The sequence below is a fragment of the Nicrophorus vespilloides genome, unplaced genomic scaffold (assembly GCF_001412225.1).
Source record: "Nicrophorus vespilloides isolate i.1.1-1 unplaced genomic scaffold, Nicve_v1.0, whole genome shotgun sequence".
In the NCBI taxonomy this organism is placed as follows: Eukaryota; Metazoa; Arthropoda; class Insecta; order Coleoptera; family Silphidae; genus Nicrophorus; species Nicrophorus vespilloides.
In genome coordinates this window covers 13,226-31,806 of record NW_017096747.1, presented here as the reverse complement: position 1 = coordinate 31,806, position 18,581 = coordinate 13,226, and the positions used below count along the sequence as shown (strand labels likewise).

General features: G+C 33.5%; 5 protein-coding genes across 5 annotated transcripts; 3 read left to right on the top strand and 2 right to left on the bottom strand.

The window, feature by feature from the left end:
- Positions 1-405: 405 nt before the first annotated feature.
- Positions 406-2,342, top strand: LOC108558049 (BRISC and BRCA1-A complex member 1-like). The gene is made up of 2 exons (XM_017914839.1): positions 406-493; positions 550-2,342. Exon 2 carries the CDS (start codon positions 553-555, stop codon positions 1,444-1,446), a length of 894 nt encoding a protein of 297 aa, XP_017770328.1. The 5' UTR covers positions 406-493; positions 550-552; the 3' UTR covers positions 1,447-2,342.
- A 995-nt stretch (positions 2,343-3,337) lies between these two features.
- On the bottom strand, positions 3,338-4,483 carry LOC108558052 (ferritin subunit). The gene is made up of 4 exons (XM_017914841.1): positions 4,263-4,483; positions 3,885-4,162; positions 3,686-3,823; positions 3,338-3,538 (listed from the first exon to the last, which is right to left on the bottom strand). The coding sequence occupies exons 1-4, from the start codon at positions 4,327-4,329 to the stop codon at positions 3,392-3,394; spliced, it is 630 nt and encodes a 209-aa protein (XP_017770330.1). The 5' UTR covers positions 4,330-4,483; the 3' UTR covers positions 3,338-3,391.
- A 99-nt stretch (positions 4,484-4,582) lies between these two features.
- LOC108558050 (ferritin light chain, oocyte isoform) lies at positions 4,583-5,604 on the top strand. The gene is made up of 3 exons (XM_017914840.1): positions 4,583-4,685; positions 4,785-4,910; positions 5,027-5,604. Exons 2-3 carry the CDS (start codon positions 4,790-4,792, stop codon positions 5,584-5,586), a joined length of 681 nt encoding a protein of 226 aa, XP_017770329.1. The 5' UTR covers positions 4,583-4,685; positions 4,785-4,789; the 3' UTR covers positions 5,587-5,604.
- A 6,752-nt stretch (positions 5,605-12,356) lies between these two features.
- LOC108558048 (ubiquitin-associated protein 1) lies at positions 12,357-14,338 on the bottom strand. Its single transcript, XM_017914838.1, has 3 exons — positions 14,107-14,338; positions 12,869-13,881; positions 12,357-12,773 (listed from the first exon to the last, which is right to left on the bottom strand). Exons 2-3 carry the CDS (start codon positions 13,877-13,879, stop codon positions 12,648-12,650), a joined length of 1,137 nt encoding a protein of 378 aa, XP_017770327.1. The 5' UTR covers positions 13,880-13,881; positions 14,107-14,338; the 3' UTR covers positions 12,357-12,647.
- Positions 14,339-15,154: 816 nt separating this feature from the next.
- LOC108558053 (ras-like protein 1) lies at positions 15,155-16,363 on the top strand. The gene is made up of 2 exons (XM_017914842.1): positions 15,155-16,007; positions 16,100-16,363. Exons 1-2 carry the CDS (start codon positions 15,612-15,614, stop codon positions 16,283-16,285), a joined length of 582 nt encoding a protein of 193 aa, XP_017770331.1. The 5' UTR covers positions 15,155-15,611; the 3' UTR covers positions 16,286-16,363.
- The last annotated feature ends 2,218 nt before the right edge of the window (positions 16,364-18,581 follow it).

Here is an 18,581-nt window from a genome sequence, read left to right as displayed (position 1 = left end):
ATCTCCGAAATCGAAAAAGTTAAAACGTGATGATGATATGATTTTTCAAATACAGCAGGATATGTTGAATCACGATGAATGTGACTTAACTGCGGAGATATTAGAATGAAATTGAAAATTTATATTAAACACACTCAGGTAGTATCATTTTAATAACATATTGTACACTGCTGATAAGGGGCAGTACAATACCAATACCATACAAACCAATAATTTGAATAGGTGATCAAGGACGTTTTCATCCTCCAGTCAACATCACCACATCACACTTGTATTAGAATAAATGAAAATATGTAATAGTTTTTTAACTCCGGTGTTATTCCTATAGTTATTCAATATTATAGAAACTAATTAATTTCAAATTCAAATGGAACTTAGACTTAGCATTCTCTATGTACTATTTTGTAACATATAGACAACCAAATATACATCTGCGTATGAATTTAGACTATGTTAATTAGAAAATAACCTGTATTTACAGTAATTGCAAGCCGTAAGTAAAAATAAATAAATGTGAATTCATTTTAATAGCTGTAAACTGTGTTTTAGATAATGTCCGACAGTAAAGAGGAGAACAAAGAGAAAATGAAGAGGGCAAATCAGAGCGACGAATACAAAGTTGAGTCCACTACAGAGGAGTTTGATAACAAAGATGATATTGAGCAGATTATAGTTAGTGACTCTGACTCCCCGAGACAGATAGACAGCACCACAAAAGAGGAAGAGCCAGAGGATTATGTGATTCCTAAAAAGGTGTTGCCCTGTCACAATGTACCAGAGAGAATTATAATTGTCTATGATCGGGCTGAGGATGAGGTGAGCACAAAATTTGAGCTTGGTGCACAGTCATTCACACCAGCAGATATGATCAAGAGAAGTTTGGAGTTCTTCCTGCACAACAAGAGTAGCATAGATAACAGACATCAGTTTGCTCTTGTTGTGCTGAATGAGAACAGTGTGGTCTGGGTTAAAGATTTCACACATGATGTTAAATCAATCATAACAACACTGCAAGATACACCCAATTGCCACACTGAGGACGTTCTAGTACTTGACAAATTGTTTGATCTGGTGAATTCGAAGAGCGAGCTGAGGAAGCTGGATACCGGGAATCTGGATGTGCCTCCGAAGTACGTTGTTAGGATTTTGTTCGTTTACGGTAGATCGTTCACGATGCCGCAAATCAAGAATCAGGACTTGAGGAAAGGAATCGTGGAGAATCCGTTCTTCACCTTCGACGTGATCATGACGCACGAGAAGCCGAACACCGATAACAACGCTGAGAGAATTTCCAAGTTCCTTCAGAACGTCGACACCAAAGGCTTTGCGTATTTCTTTCCTGTCGCCAGGAACGCGAAGGACTTGCATATCGCAATGGCCAAACTGTTAGGGCATCCGCTTCAGAGACCATGCCAGAAGGCTGCTAACTACTTCATAAACACATAATTTAACGTTTTAATTATTTTTAAGTTATTATATATCTGTTATTATCTTTATTTTTTAATATATTCAAAATATGTTTTGTTCTTAACAATCGGCGGAGTTCATTTATTCTAATACAAGTGGTGATGTTGATTGCAGCATAAACATGTCTTTGATCAGTTACTCAAATTATTGGTTTACATACTATAAAGCAGTGGTGGTCAATTTTTGTGTACATAAGATCTACTTTTTATCTTAAGAATCTGTCGTGATCGACTTGTCATAGGCCTAGTCTAAATGGGGGGAGGTGTGAAATACATATTTAATAACTTAATTTGTTTCACTCGTAACCACCCTTGATGGCATTGTACCCAATTGTACCGTCCCATGTCAGCTTTGTGCAATATTTTATTAGTTTTAGTATAATTTTTCAATTTCATTGCTATATGTTCGCCGTATATGTCACATTCATCGCGTTGTTCATCCTGCTTTGAATCATCTGAAACATTTGATACTCGATTACTCACTACATTTGCTTTGTCCCTTACTAAACTTTTATAGGCAAACCAATCGTTTTTATGTTCCTTATTTAAATCAGTAATATTCATAAACATTGCTCACCATCTGAACTAAGTGAATCCTCTCCTAAGCTTGTAGATGTTACAGGCAGTAAGTATGTCATTCAAAGGGATTTCCATATTTGTAGCAATTTCATTAAAAGCGTTATTCTTCTCCGTTGATATTCCTTGTTCATCATTAGGTTTTATCTTTTTCAATTTCGGAGATCCAAGATCCGTTTTTTGAGACCCACATCCTTCAGAACTACCTCCAAGTCTTGGATTAAGAACGTATCCGAAGTTTCAACTGTCCATCCTGCTTTGAATCATCTGAAACATTTGATACTTGATTACTCACTACATTTGCTTTGTCCCTTAGAAACTCTAAATTTTTATAGGAAAACCATTCGCTTTTATGTTCCTTATTTGAATCAGTAATATTCATAAACATTGCTCACCATCTGAACTAAGTGAATCCTCTTCTAAAGTTTGTAGATATTGCAGGCAGTATATCATTCAAAGGGATTTCCATATTTGTAGCAATTTCATTAAAAGCGTTATTCTTCTCCGTTAATCTTCCTTGTTCATCATTATGTTTTATCTATTTCGATTGCGTTTTTTGAGGGTCACATCCTTCAGAACTACCCCAAGTCTATTATTATTCAAATTGGATTAAGAACGTATCCGAAGTTTCAACTGTCCATCCTGCTGTGAATCATTTGAAACATTTGATACTTGATTACTCACATTTGCTTTGTCCCTTACTAAACTTTTATAGACAAACCAATCACTGTTATATGTGTTATTTGAATCTGTAATATTCATAATCTTTAACAATCTGTTCATTCATTTTAATGATTGCTAGTATTTGACGTTTGTTATTGTTATCTTCTTGTCCATATCTACATAAAGTAGGGTTTCCCTACGTAAAGTAAAGTTTCCCTACCGTTGCAGGAAGTTTGGAAAACCTCGATATAAAGTACAATATAAAAATACTGTATCAAATATAGAATTGGTTGATATTTACTGAAGCTCGAATAACATTGCCGTTCATCGACACATGCAGTTCAATAAAATTGGATGTATCATCATCGTTCCACTACATAATGTATTTAAAATTATGTAAATTTAATTCATAATTAGTAAACGTTTCGAGCGATGAAATAAAGTCCTCAATATTATCGTTTATATTGCTTAATTTTATTCATGTACATGTATATATATATATATTTATTGATTCTATATTTTGTTTGTATATCACAATCCCATAAGGGCATGAACTGTTTCATATCTTACATAAAACTAACAAATGGAGCAAAGAAAAAGAAAATAGTATAACAAAAAAAAAACGGAATAAGTATATAAAAAAATATTTCATATGTAATGCATATTTATTTTCAATAGAATGGAATCTAACTGAGGAGTTTCTTGTCGTACAGGAATTCTCCGAGAGCGCTGTGCTTGCTCATCATCTTGCCGAGGGTGGAAATCCTTCCGGCGATCTCGCGTTGACCCTTGTACTGTTCCTCGAGGAATTCGCCAGTCAAATAGTCGACAAGCTGCAAAAAAAAAAGCAAAACAAAACAGAAATTAGAGAAATGTTTATCAATTGGCAAAACGTAAATATTTGCGCGGCCTTGACGCCAAGTCGCAATAACAGTTCTGGATTGATTATAGTGCATTTTTTTTTTGTTTTCTCTACTTACATGGTAATCGTTGAATCTCTCGTCATCCTCGCAAACCTTGACGACGTCGCGAATTTTCTTGGTGACGGAAGCTTCCAAAGCGAGGGCATCCTTCAAGGCTTCCATACCGCTGGCCCAGGTGGTCGCAGCCGGGGTGTACTGAAAATTTTAAAGATACAAGTTATTTGGTTTTGTTGATTTTCAGTTGAATTAAGCTTACCTTCTTCTTGATAAGGTTGCTGACGTCCTGCCTCAGCTCACCCCTCATCAACAAGTAGCTGATGAGCTTGATGGCATGGTCCCTCTCTTCGGAAGCGGACTCGAAGAACATTTTAGCGAATCCGGGCCTGTTGATCTGGTAGTCGGAGAAGTGGGCACCCATGGCGAGGTACTGCATGGAGGCCTTAAGTTCCTCACCGATTTGCTGCTTGACCTTGTCAACGCAGGACTCCTGCATATCCTTCCATTGCATCGGCATATCCAATGGGGTTTGATTACCTGAAGAAAATTGAAACAAAAGTTATAAATATAATAATAATAAATCGACATCAAGGTTGGCTGAAGCCATCTTGTTTGTTGTTCGATGAGACAAACTTACATTGCATGGCTGCAGAGGATGCAGCGATGGCACACGCGAAAAGCGCAATTGCTAACATGGACTTCATGTTGTCAGTTAGGGATGACGATCTGTAATGCTGTTGCACGCTTAGTAGTCGGGTAGTATTTCGTAGTCAGCCTTTACACTCACTGGTGCAGAAGGTGACTGTATTGGGCACTTATTACGGGGTACAACTGAAACCTATCGTATTTGCGCACTCGATAAATATCCCAGTTGTCCGCTCTCGACTTCTGGAACTCTCCCACCACAGCTGACTCGACAATTTCCTTTGTGTTTTCTGCATTTCAAATGCGCACTTGAGGAACAGCGCATGACCCGCGGCCCCCCTGGATCCTCTCTTTTTATGTGCGCGTAGTAACCGACCCATCGTCATATTTCGTGATTACGCTGGCGAGATACCAGGTTCGTTTCTACTAAAGACCGAATAGCATATTCTGTTATATATACTCAACAAACCACTCTGAAATAATTAACGACACTTCTTTTAATTCGCTCTTGCAGGGATCATGAAGGTATTTGTCGCTCTTTCCGTGCTCTGCGTAGCCATCGCTACTGCCCAAGCTGAATACAACCAATATTGTTACCAAAGTGTAGCGAAGGCTTGCGTCTCCACCAGCAAGTCTGAAGGTCAGTGCATATTTATATTTTGTTTACTGCGACTCAACACAATGATTTGTTGTTTTCTTTCTATACTTTCTACACAATTATTTAATTAATTAATTTGTTTTTTTCGTCTTCTCCAGGTAAAATAGATTGTAGCGCCCGCTATGGAGGAATCGACGGCGTCCTGTCCGACCTCCAAAAGTACGTCAACACTCATATCACCCGTTCCTACGAGTTCCTCCTGATGTCCACCCACTACGCCAACTACGAGAAGAACCGTGCCGGATTCGAGAAACTCCTCCGCGGATACTCCGACGAAAAGTGGAACAACGCCATCGAGCTGATCAAGTACATCAGCAAGCGCGGCGGTCGCATGGACTTCAACAAAGTCAAACTGTTCAACAAGACCGAAGACTACAACGTCGTCTACGAGATGAACGAGATCGAGACCTTGGCTATGGCCCTCGACATCGAGAAGGACATGGCTCACGATGCCAACAAGATCCACAGCGAGGCATCGCACAAGAACAACGATCATTACGATCCGGAGGTCCTCCAGTACATCGAGGAGGAGTTCGCCGAGAGGCAGGCCGAGAGCATCCGCACACTTGCAGGACACACCACCGACCTGAAGAAACTCCTCAGCGGACCGGACAGCTCTTTGGCCCTTTACCTCTTCGACGAAATGTTGCAGAAATAGGAACATTATTAACAACTCTCTTTTTTTTTGTCTGTTCTTAATACATTTAATAATTCCATAAATAAAAAAAATGTTAAGTAATGTGATCAGTATATGTTATTATTTTCTTTCTGTTCCAATATTATATAGATTATTATATTTTGTCACAATGTACATAAACAAATAAATAAAAAAAAACAATTTTCTACTGCGAAATTTGCTGTTTCCTTAATGCTACAAGTCAAAGGTTATCGTATGCACAGTTGCAATAATATTTACTCACGCCATTAAAACTGCCACAAACAAAAATAGATCCTCTGGATATGCACAGAACGCAAACAGCAAAAGCACAAAGAAACCCAAAATATACCGAAATTCCTCTACCTAAATATAGATTCTAAAATAAACTTAAGAACAATACAAATTACTATTTTTATTAACTCATCACAAAACAAATCTTTAAATAAAGGTACTTTTAATGTACTTTGTCCACCTTAAAACTAATTAGAAAATTACAGTTGTCCCAATTTATTTTTATATAATGAAACAACATTTTTTTGCAAATGCATTATATAAATATTATTTATTTACGTTTCTAAACCAGTTTGGTTTTTAAACATTCTAAAATTCGATAAAAAATATGCATATAATAACGAAATGTAGACTTTTCTAGAAGATAAATAAACTATTATTGAATTATACTTCAGCAAATATTATTAATTACATCATTTCTACGCACAGGAAATAATCTTGTAGTTGTTTGTGTACAATAAAGTTACGTCTTCAATTGGAAATAATCTTTAAAGCAACAACAATTTGTAAATAACATCATATTTTGTTCCAATACACTCAACTTGTCACTGTAGTTATTCCCATTAAAAAACTTATCTTCAATTTAGAAATCGTTTCAGAAATTTAACACAAAAAAAGACTAATAAAAAATGTACAGTATGAAATTATATTTCAATTCAACAAAGCACATTTCTTTAAACAAAAAATCTGCGTCATGTTTTGTTAATTTGCATACAAAAATGTAGATGATGAAATACTGTAAAATATGCGTCAAGATTTCAGCTGAAAAAAAACCTTTTCCAATCGAATTACACATTATTCTTTGCGCAATGTTACGTCATGGATGGACGCGTATGCGTTAAATCAATCGCAGACGTATACGAAAATATTGATAATCCGATGTTGATTTTCCAAAAAATAATCCTGAAAATGTTCCAGAACTGAACTGTTATCATAAACCGCGTGATAAAGTTACATAGAAGTACCATTGCAATTGTTTTGCTGAGTCATCGGAGAGCGCGTGATATTGTCAGGTCTGCACACGATTTTCCAATTGATCCGATGCTCAGGAAGCGCTCAAACTTTTGCACACGCCGTAGTAAATAAACACATTGGAGGAACAACATTAGGAATTATGGTGTATTGTGAGGCCGTCAATTTTGCACACGGCCAGAATCTATGCGCACGGTCTAGACCTGGTGCAACGGACTGTTTGATTACATATTCACATGAATGAAACAACAACAATATCTTTGTTTGGACTCAATTTGTATACGATTATTTCGTGTTTGTCTTTAGCAAACATTAACGGTTTTCGGTTTCAATTACAGAAGGATTCCCTTATGTTTAGATAATTGCGCAATTCATCTAAACTATTACGTCAGGACTACTATATTTTGTTGTTGTAAATTTGTAACTTTAAGAGAAAGTGCAACTCAAAATTGAATCTTTTAATAACTGTGCGGAAATCCAATCCAATCAGTAAAACTCGTTTAGTAAGCAAATAATGGGTTTAACTAGCTACATTATCAAACAAAGCGATTCAAATTGAAGTTCAAATAACAATTACGCTATTGTTTGTTATAAGAATCAGCTGCTCCGACTGAAATCTGTATATTTTTTTCTTTTTGTATACCGTGGGAACTTTATTTTCGACGCATATTTTCTACCTGTTCATTTCATTGTTCTCTGAACTGAAGCAGGTGCATTTTTCAATTATAATCCGGATTTAGAGCGTTTCATGTGATATAATTGAATGTCTACATCAATTATAATCCGAATTTAGACCATTAAATTTAAATGTTTTCAAAAGATACAACAAATTTGTCTTCAGTTATACAATTTTGAAACGCATTTAAAGTAAATGAAAGAAAGTCGAAAATTTGTAGAAAATTATCGACATTTTTTAAAATTTTAAACGACAACAATTTACAGTGTTTTATGTGATATAATTGAATGTCTTCAAAGCTACATCAATTATAATCCGAATTTAGACCATTAAATTTAAATGTTTTCAAAAGATACGAATTTGTCTTCAGTTAATTTGATCAAAAATAACAGTTTCAAATCTCATGTAATTATTGCTGATTTATACAATTTTGAAACGCATTTAAAGTAAATGAAAGAAAATCGAAAATTTGTATTGAATTATCCACATTTTTTAAATATTAAACGATAACAATTTACAGAGTTTTATGTGATATAATTGAATGTCTACATCAATTATAATCGGAATTTAGACCATTAAATTTAATTTTTTTCAAAATATACAACAAATTTGTCTCAGTTCAAGTTGAACAACAATAACAGTTTCAAATCTCATGTAATTATAGCTGATTTATACAATTTTGAAACGCATTTAAAGTAAATGAAAGAATGTCGTAAATTTGTATTGAATTATCCACATTTGTTAAATTTTAAACGATTACAATTTACAGCGTTTTATGTGTTAAAATTGAATGTCTTCAAAGCTACATCAATTATAATCCGAATTTAGACCATTAAATTTAAATGTTTTCAACAGATACAACAAATTTGTCTTCAATTCAATTGAACAACAATAACAGTTTCAAATCTCATGTAATTATAGCTGATTTATCTATTTTTGAAACGCATTTAAAGTAAATGAAAGAAAGTCTAAAATTTGTATTGAATTATCCACATTTTTTTAATTTTAAACGACAACAATTTACAGAGTTTTATGTGATATAATTGAATGTCTACATCAATTATAATCGGAATTTAGACCATTAAATTTAAATGTTTTCAAAAGATACAACAAATTTGTCTTCAGTTCAAATTGAACAACAATAACAGTTTCAAATCTCATGTAATTATAGCTGATTTATACAATTTTGAAACACATTTAAAGTAAATTAAAGAAAGTCGAAAATTTGTATTGAATTATCCATTTTTTTTTAAATTTTAAAACGTTTTATGTGATATAATTGAATGTCTTCAAAGCTACATCAATTATAATCCGAATTTAGACCATTACATTTAAATGTTTTCAAAAGATACAACAAATTTGTCTTTAGTTCAATTGATCAACAATAACAGTTTCAAATCTCATATAATTTTAGCTGATTTTGAAATGCATTTAAAGTAAATGAAAGAATGTCGAAAATTTGTATTGAATTATCGACATTTTTTAAATTTTAAACGACAACAATTTCTCCCGATTGTTTGATAAATACGTGTATGATTGCATTTAGTTAGATAAAACTATACGTGACTTCATAAACTACACGATTGTTGTGACACTTGTGTTTTCATTACAAAATCTTTTTTCGATTTTTTTTTTCATATTGAAGCAATTTCAAAATAATTAATAAAGTTTTAAACACAAAAAATGTAATTAATAACAGTTCGTCAACATAATTAATGTAGATTCATAATCATTGAAAGCAAATTTCCTTGTCTATTCTTAATTTATTACATAAACAATTCATTGAGTAAATTGTTTATTTTTATTTGTTTAAGTGGAACACCGAGCAAAAGCTTATAATAATATTATGCTGCCGTGTCCCGGGATTCAAATATCTCTGGACACTGTGGAATATCTCGTAGTTATGTTGTTGTAGTGAAGATTTTAAGGAATACGCTTTGTTATTCACTAGAAGATTATCAATAACTTATATGTCTAGATTCCAATTCCTAGGTTTGTTACTAGGGTTTTTATGAGTCTAACTAGGACTCGGGAGGACTCTCCTCTAAGACTAAAACTAACTTGGACTAGCGACTAGCTAGGACTAGGACTTGGACTCTTTAGGACTCTCCTGTATTACGTAAACATCCTATTATATAGTAAGGGAAGATAGTACCTAACATTCCCTAATAATTAAGTGATTAGGCAGATGCACATTCTTGATTGATCCTTTGAGTTTGTGCATAACATGTTGATTAACAATAGTGATTAAGAATAGTCGTTACACAATGATTAGTTATGGGATCTTTCTAAGTAGTAATTGTACTAAGTCATAATTACTTATTTACATTCACATGTATAAAATAATAAGGGTTAACATAATATAAACAATAACAATTATACATAACAAAGCAAGTGCTGCTAAATATAATTACAAAGTTATTAACCGAAATTTTTAAGTTTATAACCTTTCACACTTTTTTTTGAAATATTTTAGTTCAGAATTGTTCGAGACGATAACTGTAGACGGATTTTCTTTATCTTACACGTTACAAATACGTGTATTTTTAAACGAAATTCCTTACCCAATATACACAATTAATTTTTATCAATTTTAAGTTCAATCATTTAGAAATAAATAGAAGAATAATTGTCAATTACAGCTAAATGACAAAAGATACAGCAATATCAGTAGACACGTTTTAAAGAGTGAATATTTAGCTTTAATTTGGTTACTCAACAATGAATTTGAAGCTCATACTTTTCGAGATATATGCATAAATGTATTAACTTCAAGTAATTAATTGATGATAATGAACTGAGTCACATTGGGGAAAATTCAAGTTTTTTTAGCAAACAAATATTAAAAGTAAAGCCATGTTGATGCAATGATTAAAAATAAGATAAAAGTGACAATAATTTACAACATAGGAAATTTTTAAGTACTGTATTTGAAAAAAAAACAACAAAATTTTATTGAACATAATTCAATTTTATAGCTTTACAATCAATTGATTTTGTGTTTTTTTTTTGCAATTTAATTGCAATAAAGTAAAAGATTATAATTGTAATTGTATTGTATGAATATTTGCTGAAATTGTCGTTCCATGAGAGATTCCTCTGTGTGTTTGCATGGAAATTTATCGACGGCTGTGAAAAAGCAGGGCGAGGTCCAAGTACAAACTCTGATTGCCAGAGAAAACATAGCGGATCTATTTCAATTCGATTGAGAATTATTATTGTTGCTCCGAATAGGAGCATTATCTGCCGCGGAAATTTCACCTTCGCCTCAATCAGAAAAACATATTTTTTTTTGTTAATACAATTAAATATATAAAATAATAATTTTTATCTGTCCCAATTTACGGTTCGATAAATAAACTAATAAAGGGATTGACGTACGTAAGAGATGAGATGAGACACGTTATGTTATATTATTGTAATTTCCGTGTTCGCTTTAAGGAATAATTCATCAATCAACAAGACGAAACTCTTTGTTCTGGTGCATGAAGTGATGATAAATATTTAGTGATGATAGCGTGGGTGTATTTGTAACAGAAACTGATTGTTAACAAATTATACACAGTTTTTGAAATACAATGTACTATTTCTGGTTTGAATTAACTATAGAAATTGATTAGTAATCAGTGGTAGTTATCAAGATAAGCAATTGCCATTGTTTGTTCATTATTGTGTCTATTGTAATTTTTCCTGAAATTTTCGTTTTCTGAAACAGCAACAACGTGGGTTTTTCGTTGTCTCAATTGTCCGATAAAGACGTGCACGATTGCATACGGTTAGATAAAAAAAACTATAGGTGACTTCGACAAAACTAAAACACGTTTGATCTAAAACCGATTGAGAACTCATCTCAGATAATCGCCGTAAATCTCTCCTGGCAACCGAAACTTATCTCTCTTACATGTGTCCTTTCATGCAAACGCCCGATTTCAATCGGAGATAAATGCCTTTACTTAAGCTGTTAAGTAAGCATGGTAATCATTGTTTCTTCCGTCCGACGATAAGACCAATGGATATTCCATTGGGAAGTACCAAAGTTCAAATGAATTGTTGTATCTACATTGCATTTGCAACTATATTATGTTTTTGCCGTTAACATTTCGATCGCAGTTGCGTTAAACGTCTCCTCGCTTATGTGTAAATAAGGTCAAGGGTCAATTTACGTTCAATAAAGTTATTAAGATAATCCGAAGGAATGGAACTCGGTAAACATCTTGCGCCCTATTTGTTAACTTCGCGAAGACGCATTGCTCAATATCTATAGGAAGAACGTGTACGAATTATAGAAATTCTGCGAATTATACGACTTAGTCATTTGTTGTATAACAAAGAAACATTGAATCATGCTTTAATTAAAAATTTTAATTAAATGTTGTCGGACAAAACAACAGTTTTAAAGTTATTTGTATTTAATTAAAGATTGTTGTTTTTTTCAATAAAATTGTGTTAAATATATCCTTTGTTTAAGTCCGCAAACATGATTGCAATAAATTACATTTATTTGTTGTATGCAACCAAATGTTCTTTATTATTGATTAACTGTATTGTTTGGAATAATTTCGTTAAGATTCTAGAACGTCTGGAGACAGCAGTAAAACGTTCAACTTATACATAAAACCAGAAATTTCGTCATGAAAACATTTCTTTGTTGACTAAGATCATTAAACTTAACTAATCTCTTTATATTTAATCTGAACTTCAGAAATGCAAACATTTAAAGTGTAAATGAACCTATGAATCCTTGATTTTCAATGAATAGAAGAAATCAAGCAAGATTTGAGATTTCTATATGAATTTGTAAAAGGTTATTTTTTTTTGGAAAAATTTCGAATTCAAGTTTTGTTGTATATTATAAAATAATATTCCATTTTTAATGTATCTCTAATACATGCACATACATCGTTCCACAATGAGTAATGAAGAAAAGAAAGAAAATAACGTAAACAGACGGACAAAACCCAGTTGAAAGAATATCATTTCACACCCAAAATTGTTTTTCAATTAGGTTCATGTTCCATTCACTATTTACAAATAAATACGATAAATTAGTTCTTTAGGTATATAGAATATAATACAGATATACAGTGAGTTAAATTGCACAGCCAGTATGGTAGAAGATTCGTTACAAAATCAGTTGCTCCAGCGCCTTGTCCCTGTCGTTGTCGCACTTGAGGAGCGCCTCTGAGACCTTCTCTTCGGCAAAACCCAAATCTAATAGTTCGCTCATAGCCAGCTGATGATCCAATATCTGAAATTTAATTACATTTTCGAAATTATTCTCATTTACAAATAGTAGTAAAAACGTTATATATTAGTGTAAGATTGTACTAATATTTGCATTACCTTTTTCTCGTCAAGTCCTATACTTTTACAAGCTCTTGCAACGCGGGCTATAGGAAAACCCATGCCGCTGATGACCTGGCAAGCGGTTTGGAGCTCTTTCGACAGCGTCTCGAAGGGATTCTCCAGGTGCGTTTCTGGATTTGGCGTGGGGTTATTAGTTTTGGAATGTCCGGCAACGGGATGATTGATGTGTGTACTGTTTAGGTCCTCCTGCAGAGCCCTGATGATGTCCGGGGCGCTGCGGAACGACTCCTTCTCGTGGCTCTGCGGTGTAGGCGCATCGAAGCTGCTGCTGAGATAGCTGTTCGGTTGGAGTAGCTGCTGCGGCTTATAGAAGTAACCGTTCTCGCAAGTGGTGGTGGTCGCGGTTGTCGAGGGATGGTAATTGGTTGAGGAATGGGCAGTGTAGCTGAACAGATTCGACTCGTGACTAGGATGAGTCGTGTAATTCTTCTGTTCGTTCTGCAGCACCAGCTTCAGCTCCTCCATGTCGTTGATCGTTTTCAGCTCCATGTTATCAAATGGACTGGAATCGGGCTCGAAATCGGAGATATTGAATGGACTCTTGTCATTGTCTTTAGACGTGTAGTTCTGATTGCTCAATGGTATCGGCGTTAGGATGCTGCTGCTGCTGTTGACTTGAGTAGGAATAAGTACACCGCCACTAGTATAATTCTCATGGTTATTGTTGCTGTTCAACTCTTTGATTCTCTCCTTCTTCTCCTCCATCTTCTTTCTGCGAACAGATTTAAGTCTTTCTAGTCTCTCCTGGGAATTTAAGTATTGGGAATTGCGAGCGGCCCTCAGCTCCTGCATCTTCTCCTTCGAGGACATCTCCAGCTTGAAGTTATACTGCGGCATGTTGTTCAGCAACTGGTTATTCAAACTGATCCTCTGGGTGGATGTCATAGCCAGGTTTATCTTCGGAGGAGGCTTATACTTCTCCGATATTTTCACCCTCACCCCATCTGAACAACTACCCTGTGTATCCTGACTGTGTTTATGAGCCATCTCTACAACACAAAACAAAATAGTTTTTAAGAAAACAGCAAATCTTAATTTCTTGTCCTTGAGACAATTAACACAATGGAATTTTTTTACTACTCCTGCTTTTTTTCTTACAAAACAAAACTAAACTTATATTTAATCTGTGAGCAGTATAATTGATATTTATATAAGATTACAAATACTACAATTAACAAAGAATTCTGCAAGGATGAAGCAAAAATCTCAACTACCTGCTCAAGTCTCCTCTTCAGTATTTCCTAGATTTGGTTCGGTGTGCAATGCGAGTTTATTACATATTGGAAAGACGCGACTCTACCATATTTCCCCTCGTTGGATCTTGCACCTTTCTTGCCAGGAATCGAAAGTACACTTTCTGTTAATATTTACTAGATCACTGCTGTTTTAGCTTGTGTCATTTCAATGAAAGGATAAATCATACATAGCAATGTCCAATCTAGTACTTTTCATTTCCATTACGTTGGCAAGTCTACATTTAAATACTACATATCACAGACTAATCAAACAAACCTCTCATTAAATCGAAATGCAACAATTAACTCTTATCTTATCTATACTTACATATAAATAATATTTATTTAGAGCCAACACATCTAATATAGGCAACCAAACTTACACATTTTTATTATTTCCAATGTTATAAAACTAATAAACTCATATTAACTATAATAAAATTTAATAAAAATATTATTTATGAAATTATTATAGTTTTGTGAAACTTTTATAGTTGTAATTAATAAGTAAAGTATATAATATAAATTGTTTAGCAGTAAAGTTTCTCTTCTGATCTTTTGAGGAAACATCTGTTTCTATAGAAATCATCTGTTAGTATCCAATAACATTTGGTGTCGAGTATTTACTTTTTGTTTTTACATTCTTTCTCACACGTTGAAACATTTAAAATTTTGTCCCACGAAATGAAATTCCATTTGGTTTTCAAAATAGTTTTTATAATTGAACACTATCAAATGTATAATAACTATAGAATTATTTCAAAATACTTGAGAATTGGAAGGAATATTAAAAGTTATGAATCATGTTAAATTATTATGAATTGCTGGATTGATGGATGCATGAAATAATTGGAGAAAGTTGTATAATATTATGAATTGAGAAGTTGTTGGAAGATGGAACGAGATGTTAAATGTGAATTGGTTGAAATAACTTTATTATAAATAAACATGAAATCATATGGATGCAGCAGGTGACATAATATGGGCGGATGATGAGGAGAGAGACAAAGTTTGGTTACTTGTGTGGCTGGTGGTGAGGAGGTTGGCAGACCTTGCATCCGAATTGACAGTAGGAAGCAGTAGGAAGTTTGACAGTCCTGACAACTTTTGTTGCTGTTTTTTCTTATTCCCTTGATTACATTTAATTAAAGTGCCCAATTTAACGCAGCCATAAATGAATTTAATTGGCCGTTTCATCAAATGTGGAATGCGCATTAGGTTAAGTATGCTGGGATAGCGATAACGAAGATAATTGTAGCCGCAACAACACGCCAAGGAAGAAAAGAAGGCGAAAGAGAAGAGACGAAAAAAAAAGAAGGGAAAAGAAAATTAACGAAAAAAAAAAAAAAAGAACACACAAGAAGGAAGACGAATTCGCATATACGCAGAGGGCATCGCGTGTGAGAGAGGATTTATTTTGTGTTTTTGGGAAGAGAGGAACTGCCAGTGCCACACAGAGATATTCCAAAAAAAAAAAGAGGAGGATGACAGAGTACAAGTTAGTTGTGGTGGGGGCTGGAGGTGTAGGGAAGTCTGCACTCACGATACAGCTGATACAGAACCACTTTGTGGATGAGTATGACCCTACCATCGAGGACTCCTACAGGAAGCAGGTGGTGATCGACGGTGAGACCTGCCTGCTGGACATCCTGGACACAGCTGGTCAAGAGGAGTATAGTGCAATGAGAGACCAGTACATGAGAACAGGTGAAGGTTTCCTATTAGTATTCGCTGTGAACTCGGCAAAGAGCTTTGAAGACATTGGCACATACAGGGAACAAATCAAGAGGGTCAAGGATGCTGAAGAGGTACCCATGGTCCTCGTCGGAAACAAATGTGATCTTTCTACTTGGGCTGTTGATATGACACAAGCTAGAGAAGTAAGCATTTACTATTTATATATTTATTAATTTTTTTTTTGATGTGTGAGATGATTCATTGAAATACTAATTTTTGCGCGCGCGTTTTGTAGGTGGCTAAACAATACGGGGTGCCCTTTGTAGAAACGTCGGCGAAGACGAGAATGGGCGTCGATGACGCCTTCTACACCTTAGTGAGGGAAATCCGTAAAGACAAAGCGAGTAAAGGTAAAAGGTCGCACAAGTTCGTTAACGTCCGTGGCCGAGGTCCATTTCAATTTAAATGCTCCATCCTATAGATTTCGGAATAATTATAATAATAATTAAGCAAAATATTACAAACAAAAAAAAAATAATATGAAGAAGAAGAAGATGAAGGAAACAAGTTATGAATATAATAATCATAAATAAAATTAAACAAACAAAAATATATATATATATACGATGGTCAACGCACATACATCATTAAAACAAACAAAAAAACAAGTATATTAAAACTGAAACAAAGTAAATTATGAAATGCAGAGATACAAAATTAAGTTGTAAATACATATTATATAGATTGTATGTGAATGATGTTACTTGGAGCGATGCAATACTATTAATTTTTTTTGTCCTTCTCTCCTTGCAGCAGATCCAATTTATTTTTACTTTCTTGTTGTTGTATTGCGCGGATTTCCTTTGTTCGGTTCTCTTGTACATTATTGCAACGCTCCCTGTAATAGATATATATATATAATATATATATTTTTAAATATTTATACTCCGCGTTTTACTTTATTTCTTTTCATATACTTACTATAATTTTCCTTTAAAAAAAACAACAACAACAACAACAAAAGAAGAGTTTTCTTTGATTCTCTGTGACTGTTTGCAAGAGCAGATTAAGTACGTTATGTAATTGATATGTGTGTATGCGCGCACTCGTGCACGGGATATGCCTTTTTACTGAGCTTATGAGAATTGTAGTCTTCTTTGCACATTTTTAATCGTGATTGCCTTTTCGACGGCCCATTTCAATTATCGCGTATACGAGTGCGCGGATACATGTATTTATAATATAGATATTTAAACAAACAAACAAAAAAATGATAGTAAAAGTTAAAATTTAAAGGAAAAAAATATACGTATTTTCTTATGGGATTGGGAGGTGTTAATTACGTGGTTTTCGTGTTAAAAAAATAATTGCATAAAGAGGAAATAAAATTTGTTAGCAATAAGTGTGATGATGGATGACAGATGAAATCCAGCAGGTTGAATTTTGAAAGAACTTATTTTTGTTTGTGGTGCCAAAAAAAAAAAAGGAAACATGTTGTGGGAGTTAAACACTTTTCGTTGCTGTTGAATTCATGTGTAATATATAATATATATATATATATATAAACGATTATTATAATAATAATATATAGTCCGCTGCGAAAACTGAACTCTGTGCCTTTTCTGATTATTTCTATCTGGTTTTTCTAAAAGGAACACATATTCTAAATGTAATTGGTGATGAAACAAGCAAAAAAAAATAAGAGTAAATAAATGTAATGTTTCTTTCGTAGAGGTCATTCTTCCATTAACAGACAAAAAAAAAATAAAGACTCAGGAAAATGAAAGGAAATAGCAGTTTGTTGTTCATAGTTAAAACGGTTGAGATAAATGTATTATTTTGTAGACAGTTGTAAAAAAGCGCACATCAATTTACGTGCACACGTCTCGTCTCTATTTTGTGAACTATTCCTATCTTAATGTACTTCTATTGTTCTTTGTAAACTACTACTGTTAATACTACTACTACCACCACCATTTTCGTTTCGCGTCCCCTCTTACGATAGAATATTTTTCCTTCTTTAAATCTTAAGAGTATTTTTGTATGTCGATGATGATGAAGAAAACCCTGATGTGTTTTTTTCGTGTTTGTTAGCGTTGTTAATTAAAAAGGCTGTCCCAGGACGTTACGACCTCTCATTTCTTTTTTCCATCCAACTTTGTCTTTTATGTCATTCATACGTACACTCGCAGGTATTGTTTTTTTAAAATGAAGCTGCGAATTGAATTCTCGTAACGACTGGAAGTGGAAGGACAAACAAAAAAAAAAGCTTAATATATTGATAAAGAAACAGATGAAAATCAAATATGTGTGTGTGTGTAGATAGCATTTGGCAGAAGACAACTCTCTCTAAAGTGGAGATCTTAAATTATTGAATACACAAATGAAACCAGTGAAATAACTCCTCTAATTGAGACTTTTCTTAATGTTAATTAATACTAATATAGTTATAATTTGCCTTCATATGAATATATATATATATATAAATAAAATTTAAAAAAATATATTGTAGCCATTTAGTTATTATTATATATTGATGAAAAAAAAAAAACGCAAAGCAAAACTATGTCTTACTAATAAACTCTTTTTCTCTTAATCATAAATAATAATAATAAAAAAAAAAGAAACAAATGTTAAATATTATCAAATTGCATATCATTTTTCCTAAATAAATTATTTGAAATTATCCACAGGTGCATTGAATTCCTCTCTCTCTCTCTCACACACTATCTTTTGTATTGTTTTCTCACGAACACATCACAGTTGCATTTTGGGTT

What these genes read in the sequence shown, in the direction of transcription:
- LOC108558049 (XM_017914839.1), top strand. Translation starts at nt 553, where the DNA reads ATGTCCGACAGTAAAGAGGAGAACAAAGAGAAAATGAAGAGGGCAAAT.
- LOC108558052 (XM_017914841.1), bottom strand. Translation starts at nt 4,329, where the DNA reads ATGAAGTCCATGTTAGCAATTGCGCTTTTCGCGTGTGCCATCGCTGCA. An exon ending in GCAACCTTATCAAGAAGAAG is followed by an intron (nt 3,824 to 3,884) that starts GTAAGCTTAATT and finishes TAAAATTTTCAG; the next exon opens with TACACCCCGGCTGCGACCAC. An exon ending in AGAGATTCAACGATTACCAT is followed by an intron (nt 3,539 to 3,685) that starts GTAAGTAGAGAA and finishes TTTTTTTTGCAG; the next exon opens with CTTGTCGACTATTTGACTGG.
- LOC108558048 (XM_017914838.1), bottom strand. Translation starts at nt 13,879, where the DNA reads ATGGCTCATAAACACAGTCAGGATACACAGGGTAGTTGTTCAGATGGG. An exon ending in TAGGACTTGACGAGAAAAAG is followed by an intron (nt 12,774 to 12,868) that starts GTAATGCAAATA and finishes ATTAAATTTCAG; the next exon opens with ATATTGGATCATCAGCTGGC.
- LOC108558053 (XM_017914842.1), top strand. Translation starts at nt 15,612, where the DNA reads ATGACAGAGTACAAGTTAGTTGTGGTGGGGGCTGGAGGTGTAGGGAAG. An exon ending in ATATGACACAAGCTAGAGAA is followed by an intron (nt 16,008 to 16,099) that starts GTAAGCATTTAC and finishes CGCGTTTTGTAG; the next exon opens with GTGGCTAAACAATACGGGGT.
- LOC108558050 (XM_017914840.1), top strand. Translation starts at nt 4,790, where the DNA reads ATGAAGGTATTTGTCGCTCTTTCCGTGCTCTGCGTAGCCATCGCTACT. An exon ending in CTCCACCAGCAAGTCTGAAG is followed by an intron (nt 4,911 to 5,026) that starts GTCAGTGCATAT and finishes CGTCTTCTCCAG; the next exon opens with GTAAAATAGATTGTAGCGCC.